Source organism: Malaya genurostris, chromosome 2, assembly GCF_030247185.1.
Source record: "Malaya genurostris strain Urasoe2022 chromosome 2, Malgen_1.1, whole genome shotgun sequence".
Lineage (NCBI taxonomy): Eukaryota > Metazoa > Arthropoda > Insecta > Diptera > Culicidae > Malaya > Malaya genurostris.
Window position 1 is genome coordinate 13,744,690 of NC_080571.1, and position 13,522 is coordinate 13,758,211.

A 13,522-nucleotide genomic window follows, 5' to 3' on the forward strand; every position below is an offset into this window, starting at 1 on the left:
TTGCATACCATTGAAATATTGGATTGAATTGACCTATGTTTTCACGAGCCAATGACAGTCTCAGTGAATGATGTCAAACTCTCGTTCAATTTGCGCAGTATGAACTGTAGCACAAAAGGGAATCTATAAATATATGCCCGACTATATTTCTGCTCTAGTTTACCCATGGCTAATCATGATTCTCCGGTAACTAGCAGGCCAACGTAGAGTTATCGGCGATAGATTTTTCGAACCTAATTTGAAGCACTTGTATCTCTGTGATTTATCGATAAATTTTCCTCATTTAACTTGATTTGAAAAAGTTTAAAAATGTTTTAATTTGTCAATGGGTAGTTTTCATTCTGAAATCTTCTTTTACATACGAACAACGCATCGGCGCGCAAGTAGATTCAGTATAAAGTTGTGTTATGATGATAATTATAGATAATAATTTTTCATTAAATGTGGCTAAATACAAAGAACTATCTCTCAGCATAATCCCTCAGACCCTATTATTAAACCAAACAATAATCGTGTAACCTAATTGAATAGTTAGAAATTGATTTAGTCGTATAAAGCATAATATTTTGGTCTAATCTTGCTACCAAGAATCTTATAAAAGGGATCCAGACTAAGTGTATCAAAAATAATACAATGCAAATCGTTATCCAGTATCGATTTGAACAAGCTGTTGTCCCACCAGGAATAAAACGCTTCAAAAGATTCGGAGCTTAGTACAAATAAGTTGCACAGACTCACTTATATAAAATTATCAGATGCAATAAAATGTAGTATTAGAGATAAACTTAAGATAAGCTGATCTGCGATTTTACGTGTATCATTTGAATCCTCACTAAACTCGGGTCACCGCCAGTGTCCGTTAAATTATCATTTACACCAAAACAACAAGTGTCTTATCATAAAATATATAAAATCTTCTCTAATCGCTGTTTATAAAATGAATAAGTTTGTACGTTCTCTGTCTTAAAAATTATTCTGGTATAAAATCGTTACTTTTGTCCAGATTTATATCTTGAGGTTGTTCATATCCAAAATTGTAAGTTTGTAATTTGTCGCTGTTTAGTGCATCCGCCATCATCTTTATTTTTGTATTTATTATGGATACCTTAGAATTATTTCATGATCCAAAGAATCATGGAGTGGAACTCTAAGAAAACATTTAAACAGCGAAGAGTGCCGATAAATTTTTAGGAGCAACAATTTCGAGGCAAAACAAAAGCACGAAAACTCTATGAGCGAATTCTGGAAAACCCCGGCAAGTGCATGAACTGATGAAACCTACCTAAAGCCGGATTCAAGAACATTTACAGGGCCACAGTATTGTACGAAAACGATAAATAGTAGACGTGGAATGTTCAGTTGCGCTGGAATTTTTTTTAACAGAAACTGCAAATTTGGCAAGCTATTTGCGCCTATGGATTACGGTTGTCTATCTTCTTCACAAAAGGTACAATGAACGCAAAAACTTACAAAAAGGAATTTTTGGAAAAAAGGATTGCTGTTACTTTACGATCGCCATGAATCGCCAGCGGTAAATTACGCTAATATAGCTCTAACAGTTCGGCTGAAAAGTTCGTATCGTTTAATATAAACACAAATTTTTTTGCCAAAATTCGTTTTTATTATTCAACATAATTGCCATCAGAGGCAATACAGCGATTATAGCGTTATTCCAACTTTTCGATACCATTTTTGTAGTACGATTTGTCCTTTGCCTCAAAATAGGCCTCAGTTTCAGCGATTACCTCTTCATTGCTTCTAAATTTTTTACCAGCGAGCATTCTCTTGAGGTCTGAGAACAGGAAAAAGTCACTGGGGGCCAAATCTGGAGAATACGGTGGATGAGGGAGCAATTCGAAGCTCAATTCGTTCAATTTCAGCATGGTTTTCATCGACTTGTGACATTGTGATTGTGAGCTCACGCGGCACCCATTTTGCACAAAGCTTTCTCATATCCAAATATTCGTGAATAATATGTCCAACACGTTCCTTTGATATCTTTAGGGTGTCAGCTATCTCGATCAACTTCACTTTACAGTCATTGAAAATCATTTTGTGGATTTTTTTCACGTTTTCATCGGTAACAGCCTCTTTTGGACGTCCACTGCGTTCATCGTCTTCGGTGCTCATATGACCAGTACGAAATTTTGCAAACCACTTACGAATTGTTGCTTCGCCCGGTGCAGAGTCTGGATAACACTCATCAAGCCATTTTTTGGTATCGGCGGCACTTTTTTTTTCATCAAAAAGTAGTGTTTCATCAACACACGAAATTCCTTTTTTTCCATTTTTTTTCACAATAACAAAAGTAGCTTCACTCAAAATGCAATATCCCACAAACTAATAATCAGACAGCTGTCAAATTTATACACGTATCTTTTGAAGGTTGGTACTAACTGAATATGGTATGGATTTAATTCTAGTGGCGCCCTCTCATAGAAACGATACGAACTTTTCAGCCGATCTATTATGTGTTGATACAATGGTATAAATCGAAATCGAGAGTAAAAATAAACTTTCATTCATTCTAGAAATTTTCGTGATGGATTTTCCTAGATCTGGGATAAAGCCAACCTTTTTAAAAATCAAAGTAGTGGTACTATAGCAAGTGAAACCAGTCGATATCAACACCGCATTGGAATGATGCAAAGAATCAGGGCGAGAAATTCTATGAAAACATACGAAAAGCGAAGAGTGCCTTTGAAATTTTGGGAGCAAAAATTTTAAACCAAAACAAGGGCTCGAAAACTGTATGAGCGAATTCTGGAAAACTTCGGCAAGTGCATGACCTGATGAAACCTACCTAAAGCCGGATTCAAGAACACTTTCAGGGCCACAGTGTTGTACGAAAACGATAAATAGTAGACGTGTAATGTTCAGTTGCGCTGGATTTTTTTTTGCGCTGGAAGCTGCAGATTTGGCAAGCTATTTGCCCCTGTGGATTACGGTTGTCTATCTTCTTCACCAAAGGTACAATGAACGCACAAACTTACAAAGAGGAATTTTTGGAAAAAAAAGATTGCTGTTACTTTACGATCACCATGAATCGCCAGCGGTAAATTACGTTAATATAGTTCTACAATGATTTTAACCCAAAAAAATACGGACCCAAATGACCAGTCGGTTAAAAGGTCCACAAAAAAATAATAACCCAAAAACAGCCATGTTGAAAAAAAGGCGGAAGGGTAATGTCAGAGACACAACTGGATGACGTGAATATGAATAAAACTAACATGCTTTTTCCACAAATCCGAATGTCGATAAACGCACGTACTAGTTGATTGATTGTGGCAATTTTGCAAACTTACAATACTTCTCTTGCATATCTGCAACGGTACAATTGTAAGGTGAAACACGTGAGAACAATAAAATACGAGGTTGTGTAGGAGACAGGACCGATTTGATTAAAAATGGAATGCTAAATTTCATTCATAAATTGAAAAATCCAGAACAACTCGTTTTTAGCCATCAGGGATTTCTATATTTAAGTAAGGAATTAATATGGCAATGATTTTCAAAATTTACTTGTCAAACCCGTCTCGAAAATCTAACTTGTATAGCGATTCTAAAGAATATTCATAAGCCGAAAGCTGTCATCTTCGATTTTACGAATTTTAAAACTATAAAATATTAATATCCACTCGCCACGTGAGGACAAAAAGCATCTTTAACTCCTTCAAAATCTCATGAGAATTGGTAAAATATTATTATTATATTATTCACTGATATTAATTAATATGATATGCACTTCACAAGTCAGAAATTCAAAGTAAACTTCTTACAAACCAGTTGTAATACTATATAAAAAAGATTTTGCTTGAATAGTATTCAGTTCTCTCATAAAATTATGCATAGTGGGAATCAGCTCCCCGGTTGGCGGTTCAATGCACAGGACGCTGATCTTACAAGCCAGCTGTCGTATGTTCGAGCCCCGACCTGGAAGGAATCTTAGTGTCAGTAGGATCCATAGCACTAGCCATGCAATGATTCTGTACACTAAGAATCGGCTGCGAAGTCTGTTGAAACAGAAAGACCAAATTCCACTACAGGAATGTAATGCCAAGACTTTGCTTTTTGGGAATCAGCTCTGTAACAAAGACTGACCAATTACGCCATATGCGAGAATATCAATTATAAGAGCAGTTTGGTTATGAATTGAAAGATCAAATTGACCGTCTTAAACAACTAATGTAGGTCCCTCATATTAATCAAATAAAAATACATGGTTTTTAACCATACATAGTGCATATTTTACTAGCCAACAAAACGTGTCGTAAGCTTACTGCGCTCAATCACTGAGTACATTCCGTATTTCTTTGTGTCGGTTTTGCACGATACGCCTTGTGCGATGTTTCGTTCAATTCATGTGATTGGAAATTTTACGCGCCTTATTTCGAAACCAAATTTCACCCTAATGCTCATTCATACCAAACATTTAAGAAAATTTCAATTTTAAATTATTTGTGGTCATCTCATACTGCTGAAAATTTTATCATAAATCGCTGACCATATTTTCAATAGTATGGAGAAAAAAATTTGTTTCTGCGTTGAACAAGAGATATTAAGTTCTACCCATTCTTGTACAGAGTGAATTTTGAATAGGTGACCCGTCACGTAAAACCAACTGTCCGAAGCCCAAACTTTTTTAGAAGATACAGATAAATTTTGAAGAAAACTGGAGGAGAGAAAGGTCTCCCGAAACATGACAAAACGCAAGCAAAACTATACAGCGTCATTCAAGAAATACTCAAACGCAACTGTGAAGAATTTAATAAACGAAGGTTTAATTTGATTCATTTAAGCATCAATATTGCTTGAACACGTGCTGAGTAATAATAAACAGAAAACGAAAAAAAAAAATAATTTCAACTAGTAATAACAATCGCATGTTACTAATTACTTATCGATGCAATCCATACAGCTGGTGGACATTGTTTACTGTACGCGTCGAAAGACAAATGACTGCTGAATCCAAACAACACTTGACACACACTACTTTTCGAATACGTCTCGTATAAAAAAATCCAACCGGGTCCGGGTTTTTTCTGGTGTTTGATGAATGTGCGTGGCATGACAACGACAGAATCAATTTTCGATTAAAAATTTAGCGATAAAATGAGAAATTCTTTGATCCACAAAAGTTCATATGACAATTTTTGTAGAAATAGTGTCGATTAACTTGTACGTGAACACTATTAATATGTTTAATAATCATATCAATTCTAGTTCGATCCTGAGAATTAACAACAACAAAAATTAATTGAAAAATGTTTAATACTTTTGTCATAGCGAAGCGAACATGTGGAGTGAATGAACCAGTTTCCGTCTTTTCTTTTTGGCAAAAGCATTATATATATATATATATATATATATATATATATATATATATATATATATATATATATATATATATATATATATATATATATATATATATATATATATATATATATATATATATATATATATATATATATATATAAAGGTTGTAACGTGCCACGTTTTCTCTTCCTGACATATTTACGATTTGCATCGGGTAATTAGTCAGGTAAACTGAAGTTAAACGAAAGGGAATGGTTTGTCTTAAAAGGGGCACTCTATGAACAATCGATTTTTCATTTATTGTTTCAATCGAAAAATTTGTTAAACTACTGATCCAATCGACACGAATCCTTTTTATTTCGTAAGAGAAAAAATACACTACATTTTCCACCGTTTGCCATCCTTAAAAAGAAGGTTCGTGCATTTGGCTATGGTTTTGAAATGGAATAAGATGAACATGGAAAAACTATTTAGTACAAGCACGTATCCGGTGTTTTACAAAAGCTAGTGCCACTACTGAATCTCGAGTAGGTTTTTATGCAATTTTTTGAAGTAATGTGAGTGTATTCGATAATTCTTTGGAAAATTTATTCTTTCCAGGAAATTTGAATCCTATATGCTATGTTATGTTATAGGTTTTTAACAAAATCTAACAATGAGTAAAACAGATAGAAAAAATCTACTTTCATCTATCTAATGGTGGAATAATGCCTTTCTGATATAACATATATTTTCATAACACTAATGGATTCTTAAAAACACTTCGCTTTGATTACGAACAAAAAAGTTCGATTGGACATAAACTAGCATCACATTTTCAATACATGAACAGTTTTGAGACAGGTTTAAACGAATTCTTCGTTTTTTTGTATTGCCGCTCTAAATAACGGTTCGAAATTTTAAACATTTCACCGAAAGTGGTTTTTCGATTGTCATTTCGCCGTCGTTTCGTTAGTACCGAAAGGATAATTCCGAATACATCACATTGCTAATTAAAAAAAACTTCAAATTCTGGCTATTCACCAAAAAATATTTACTTGTTTTCATGTCACCTATACAATGGATCAGGGTCATTTCGCCGAATATCGTTTCGCCGAATGTCGTTTCGCCGAAAGCCATTTCGCAGAAAGGGTTATTTTGTCGAATGACATTTCGGCGAATGGGCCACTTCGTCGAATGCCATTTCGCCGAAAGGGTCATTTCGCCGAATCCTAAAATCGTCTTAAAATCGTAATTGGAATTCATTTAAAATAAAGACAAATGAAAGTTCCTATTTGTACCTGGAGCTGTTAGCGGAAAATATATAAATAGTTGCACTATTTATGTACTATTTAATTCCACTATTTCACTGTCACGTTATTACACTTTCACAAAGTCACTACACCTTAATGAAGCATAACAAACGTTACAATACAGATACGCGTATTTCGGAATGTTATTTACATCCTTCTTCAGTGTATCGGTTTTATAAGTTATAAGCAAACAAACTTATAACACCAATACACTGAAGAAGGATGTAAATAACATTCCGAAATACGCGTATCTGTATTGTAACGTTTGTTATGCTTCATTAAAGTGTAGTGACTTTGTGAAAGTGTAATAACGTGACAGTGAAATATTGGAATTAAATGGGTCATAAATAGTGCAACTATTGAAACGACAGTTGATAGCGTTAACGCCCGTTTTGTTGACCTACAATTGTACTTCTTGAATAAAGATTCTTTCGTGAACCTCAGAACGGAGTTCCAAAGAAAACTTGTTGACTATTAGCCACTAAGCATCAAAGCAATTGCATAGGTGTATCTACCAGGCAAATGTATGTGGTATTTTCCGTTTATTAAGAGAAAATGAAAACATATCAAATGCGGATACGACACGGATCAAACTTGAAGTCAACAACTTTTCTACGATTCATTTTCTAAGAGTCACGAATCAATCTGACAAATTTAATCAAGATCGATTCCGAAATAAACGTGAGGAAATGAATTTATCCGATATTTCAGTACGTTTGTAAGTCTACAAAACATCTTTCATTCGTTTTTATTTTAATTCACTTCTCGACTACAACCATTTGAAAAAAATGGTAAAAAAAGTTTGGCCCTATTTCAACAGACAGTCTAGATCATTTCTGAAAAACCGAAGTATGCAAAGCGTTTTTTTTTTGTGACAAAGTCTTTGTATTTATGTAAGTGTCTTTAAAATCTGAAAAGGGTGCAGCCAACCCTGAATACGATTTAGCGTGAAATTCGTCTTATTTGTATTTATGTGTCTTTAAAATCTGAAAAGGGTGCAGCCAACCCTGAATACGATTTAGCGTGAAATTCGTCTTATTTGTATTTATGTTTTATTCATATTCGAATGAAACGATTCTCCCAAACAACTATCGTTCTAGTTTAGTGATTCTCGGTTTGCCCCACAAAGAAAAACTTGTTGCTCGGTAGCTACTCTCATCTTTAAAGTTCCGTGACAAATTATCAAAAATTTCAACTTAAAATTATCGAAGACAACCAAGACGTTTGTACCAAGAAGAATTAAGACTTGACTATACAATTCGTATTTTGTCCGACCAGTTGGTCATACAAATACTGAAACAAAGTATTAAAACGGTATATCTAGTTAGAAGATAAATGAGCTAGATCGATTATTCTAATGAAACAATTTTATTGCTGGCAAATCGCCATACTCGAAAAAAAAAAAGACGGACACGGACGAATTGGGCTCACCATTATCTAGACGGCTTAGAATAAACATCAGAAAACTAAATTCAAAATTTAAGTTAATAAGCGAAATAAGCGCGTTAAATAAAAAAAAACCACAACAAACTAAGCGGAACACTTTCGATAAAAGCTCTGCTAACGAATTACCACATGAGAATAAGCGATGAGAAACGCGTATGAATTGAGCTCACAATAACCTATAGTGCTGAAGAACGAGAAATAACACGAAAGAACGAAAATTAAACAACAACGAAAATTAAGAACAAATAAAAACACTTTGTTAAACGAAATGATAGTTTAGTAAAGAAGTGTTTTATTAACTGAAAGTAGGAAAAGAGAAACTCCTGCAATTGAGGCTTTTTACGCCATGGAAGAGGGAACCCAGTGTATCTACGCTCGACTACATTTATTTTTTGCCGCCGAGTTCCACACGGCTCCTAGGCTGGTCCTGTCCAGAGAGAGATAATAGCTACTGTCAATCAATTGAACCTCAGATCCTAAAAATAATTTTAAAGAATAAGAACGATTTGAAAAATTTGAATAAATCCAGCTTGAAAATTCGTATTCGATGGAGATTAGAATAAAAGGAAGTTTAGAGAAATGTTCCGAGAATCTATTATAATCTCGTATAGCAAGAACTTTATCAATTGAAAAGCGTAAGAACTTTCGTCACTATATGCATAACCGCAAACTAACAGAATTGCTAGGAAATTTCCAGCAGATCCTGTGGCATAAACCGCACACAAACACTTTTAATGAAGCACCAAGCAGCAAGCAAGAGGAAATACTAATTAAAAAATAACAGTCAAGCTAAACGTTTGTATAACGTTTTCCATTCCATCGAAACATCGCCTCAAAGTGTGCCTGGTTTGGGTGCAGAATTTCTAGCCGCCGTCTTGTGAACCGGTGCCACCTCCCTCCCAGCGTTCCCATCGCAACCAAATCAAACGTCGCCTGCTATGTCACTCGCCGATGTCGAACGCGCTTCGTTCATCGAAAACATAACTCTCTGCTTCCCGCGGCTAGTTGATGATCCTTCAACGGCCAAAACCAAAGTGAACCCTTAATCGTTCCTGGCCGTGTTCGAATGTGAAATTTCCCTCCAGGAAATTTCCCTTTTCTCGCAAACATTCCGACACAGGATAATTTTATCCCGATCGCGCTCTTCCAAACGTTGTTCGGGGCCGAAGTGACGAGAGGGAATCGTTTTGTTTATATTTCACCATCAGTGCCAGAGCTGGAAAATTCTCACCCACTCCGTGAGAGCGGGAAAAATAGATAGACAGAGAGAAGGGAGATATCCCGTTATCCTTCCCGACAGCCGAAAGTAACAGCCAACTAGGATTGGCAGTGTGCCAGCCAGCCAGCCAGCCAGCCAGTCCGTAGACCGCCAGTTATGGGTTAGCCGTCGAACGTGTCGGATGCATCGTAGCTTTCGTCGTCGCCTCACAGTGTCCGTGTCGTCCTCATCGTCCTTGTCGTTGTGATTTTCCGCGCGGGGAAAATTGAAACTTTTGTCGAAGATTCGGGTACCAGGGACAGGTACAGCAGTTCCGGCTGCTGGTTGCTTGGATTCCGGGATTCGTTTTCAGAACAGAAGAAGAGAAGAGAAAAAAAAACAAACAGGAAAAAAGTCGAGTGTTGAAACAGTGTCGCATTTTTCCGCTTTGCATTTTTTTTTGTTGTTGCTTCCGCTGCTTCGCTTGTGGGCTTTCCTCCCCCCAAGAGGGAGACAGATTGCATCGCGTACCGAGAGGTCTGGTCGTTGGTTCAGCGAAGAGTTGCCCAATTTGCTTCAGTTCGGTTGCTCCGTGATACTTTGTTGAAGTGCTGAGGAATTGGGTTTTCAATCGAGTCAAAGTGCAATATCGAATAAGTGCTTAGTCCGTATCATCGTGGAATTTCGACGAGAGGAAAATTAAAGTGTAAGGTGTAAGACGACGAGAAAAGGTGGACGGAGGTGAAGACCAGACCCGCAGATAAGCGAACTCGTCTTAGTTTATCGGAGCCTTGAGTCCCCGCCCCCTCCGGGATTTAATGTGTAACTCAGCAGTGTCAATCGTTGCAAATCGCTTCGCTTCGAGTGTTTTAGTTTCGCCATCATCGCCGCCGTCGCTTGTTCGCATTTTGTCACTATAATGGACCTGTCTACGATACTGTTGCTGTTGGAGACGCCACCACCGAAAGGAGGCCACTCGCTACTGGTGAACCAGCTGCACCAGTCCGCCCGGAACACACCGATTGCCGGCCGGAAGGTGTACCAACCGAGTCACCACAACCAGCACCAGCACCACGGGTTGCTGCAGCTGGAACGGAAGAATCGGCAGCAGCTCAAGTCCCGCCAGTACTACTGTTCCAATCCGATGCTGAACAACAATCTGTACTGCAATCTCGACATGGAATCCCTGGACGACATGCTGAAGAAGGTAGGTGGACTGTATGTCGGAAGGAGTGGGATTTGTAGGACGATTCCCATCGATCGGCGATGGTGACCTTGAACTTGCTCGCTAAACCGCCTACTACGGGTGGGTTTTGGTCTACTATGTTCAAAAGATTTTCGCGTAGGCGAAATTCTGGCCAAGTTTGGGTCATGTTTTAGTTTGGTTTGGGTCCTAGAACAAGTGCCTCACAGAGAGATTAAAATCGTTATTTGTCAGAATACAGATGAATCGTTCGAAAGTGCAGCTAAGTTGTAATTCTTCGCTTGTTAGTGAAATCTTTACTTGTTGGAATCTAAGGTGACACTGCGAATTAGCTATCGGAAAAAATCGACGCCAGCTATATTCCTCATCGCGAACGTTTATCGTAAGCAGTTAGTTCGAAAACCGTTTTGCACATTGTAATCCAAATATTCGCTTCCGAGGGGACTTTTCAAGTGAGTGCGGTTCGGAGTTGATACGAAGTAACTTTTAGTGCGGGTCTAAGAAGTTCTAGAAAATAGTGAGTTTCTCGACTAAATGTAGAATGTTGTACGCACCTAGAAAAAATCCTGTAAATTTAAATCCTCTGAGACCGACATATATGAGCGTCAAAATGACTCAATTTAACAGTAAATCTGACTTATATTCAATGCATACTGACATATTACTAAGTGATAAAACATGTTTGCTTGAAAGGCTAGGTTTGTTTGACGTATATTTATATCATTCTTGTAAAATTCAACCGTTTATGTTCTTATGAATTGTGTCATATGTGGATTTGTGTCACCTGTAAATTACATAATTTTTTGCTGTGTAGGATCCTCAACAGTTTGTGTTGTTCTGGAAAACATTGGAATAACTTCGGTGAAATTTTGAAATATTGTGTAAAAATATCCATGCTACTTGTTTTCCAATATTTCAATAGCCATTTTTAGAAGCTCGATATTTTACAGAGGAGAAGTAAAATACAACTGGAACTTAAGCAATCGAACAATTTTCGTGTTCTAATTGCAGGGTTGTTACGGTCGCGCGGATTTCGCGATTTTCGCGAATTTTGCGCGGTTTTTGGTCGGATTTCGCGTGAATTGCAAGAAACATTATTTCAGACTTGTGAGGTATTTGTTCGAGAATAAACGGTTTCTTACATATTTTTGAAGCTTGTGAGTTTTATGAAACCCCAAAAAATTAAAGATGGGGAACGTTTCAGCAATCGAGCCAGCAGGTCGAACTGACCGAAACTGTGAATTTGATAAAACCAAAGTTTACGAGGATCCGGCTCTAGCAAATATTTTCTTTAGTGGACAAAATTTCGATTTTATACTCTCCAATCTCGAGTTGTACATATCGCTATTTAAGCATAGCTGTTACCAGGAACTACAAAAAACTTTTCGATATATGTACTTGCGTTGTCCCATTCTAAAGCGGAACTCGAAAGAAGCTTTTCGCACTCAAAGATATTGATGTCTGATGGAAGATATCGTCTCAGTGAAAACACATTCAATAATGCAAATAACTTTATTAATGGAATGCTATTTTTCGATAATATTATCACAAATTTTGTTTGTGATGAAAATCTCATTCTTAAAGCAAAATTTGCACGACAGGCGTACGAAGCGAAGTTGGACAAGAAAAGAAGCGGAGAAGAAAAAGTTGAAACGTTCATCTAGTGCTGGACCCGACAGGATTCCATCCGTGGTGATAAGAAATTGTTCTAAAAGTTTGTTGGTTCCACCATCCAACATTTTCAATTGCTCTTTGCGTTCTGGATTTTTTTTCTTTAATATGGAAGAAATCCCATGTGTTTCCGGTTTACAAAAGTTGACATGGTGTCTCTCCACACTTTTTGATATCTGAAATGGAAGGTGATATATTGTGTGAATTTTGCATACTTTCTTAATTTCCAGAGCAAGAATTTCTATGGAAAAAGTATCAAAAAGTTCTTTACTAATTAAATATATAATTTACTAAGAGGTACCACGAGAATGCAATGTCGTTCACTGCATCAAAACCGTCGTCCGAACACGAGAAAGACAAACAAGCCTCAAGAGTTTTTCACTTTGATACTCGTTGATACCAAACATTTTAGAAAACTATGATTTTGAGTTATTTGTGGTTATTTAATGCTACTGAAAATTTGATATTGATTTGATATGATATTTTTTATAGCATGAAGAAAAAAATGTTGTTGGGTTTAGTGCAACAAGAGATATTCATGATTAAGTTCTATCTATTCTAGTTCAGTGTAAATTTAGAAAAGGCCCCCCATAGTAAAGTAAGTCGTATTCACGACAAAATAAGTAACAAGGGTATAGTATCTAACCATCGTGGAATTGCTGCTTTCTGCGCTGTATCAAAGTTGTTTGAAATTATAGTTCTGAATTTAATAACACATAGTTGCTCTGATTGCATATCTGAGACTCAGCATGGATTCATGCCAAAGCGTTCAACTTCCACAAATTTAGTAACCTAAACTTCCTTAATCATATGTTCATTACAAGCACGTCTACAAGTAATTTTATAAACACCGATCTCTCTGCCGATTGTTCGAAAAAATCCATCATAACATGACGATCTACAAGTTAAATAGACTTGGATTAAATGGATCATATTTGAATTGGCTTCGATCATATCTAAATGGTCGTGAAATGATAGTGAAAATAAGAGACTGTACAACATCACCAGTTACTGTAACCTCAGGAGTTCCTCAAGGAAGTCGCATTGGACCGTTTATATTTTTACTCTATATCAACGATCTAAATTTTTCGATCAAGTGTGTGAAACTATCGTTCGTCGATGACCTTCAAATATTTCATATAATCAAATCTGTAGCCGACTCAGAGTACCTACAAGAACTGTTAGATAATTTAACTAATTGGTGTAAAATCAGCAAAATGGTTTTAAATGCCTCAAAATACTGCGTCATCTCTTTTAGTCGCAAAAAGTTTGTATTCAAGTTCGACTATAATATTTCATAAACTGTCCTCGAACGCGCATCGTCTGTTAAGGACCTGGGTGTTCTTCTGAATTCCAAAGTAAATTTCAAAGAGCACATAGATTTTACTA

The 13,522-nt window shown here is 36.6% G+C and overlaps 1 protein-coding gene across 12 annotated transcripts in view; it reads left to right on the plus strand.

Moving 5' to 3' along the window:
* LOC131426954 (uncharacterized protein CG43867) overlaps positions 1-13,522 on the plus strand; it is a 618,008-nt gene that overhangs the window by 317,410 nt on the left and 287,076 nt on the right. The window contains exon 1 of one of the 12 annotated variants that reach the window (XM_058589762.1): positions 9,421-10,465. The exons of the other annotated variants lie outside the window; for them this stretch is intronic. Within the exon in view, the coding sequence (XP_058445745.1) occupies positions 10,178-10,465 (288 nt within the window). The 5' untranslated portion in view covers positions 9,421-10,177. Of the gene's footprint in view, positions 1-9,420; positions 10,466-13,522 lie in introns of those variants that run through there. 12 annotated transcript variants of the gene reach the window in all.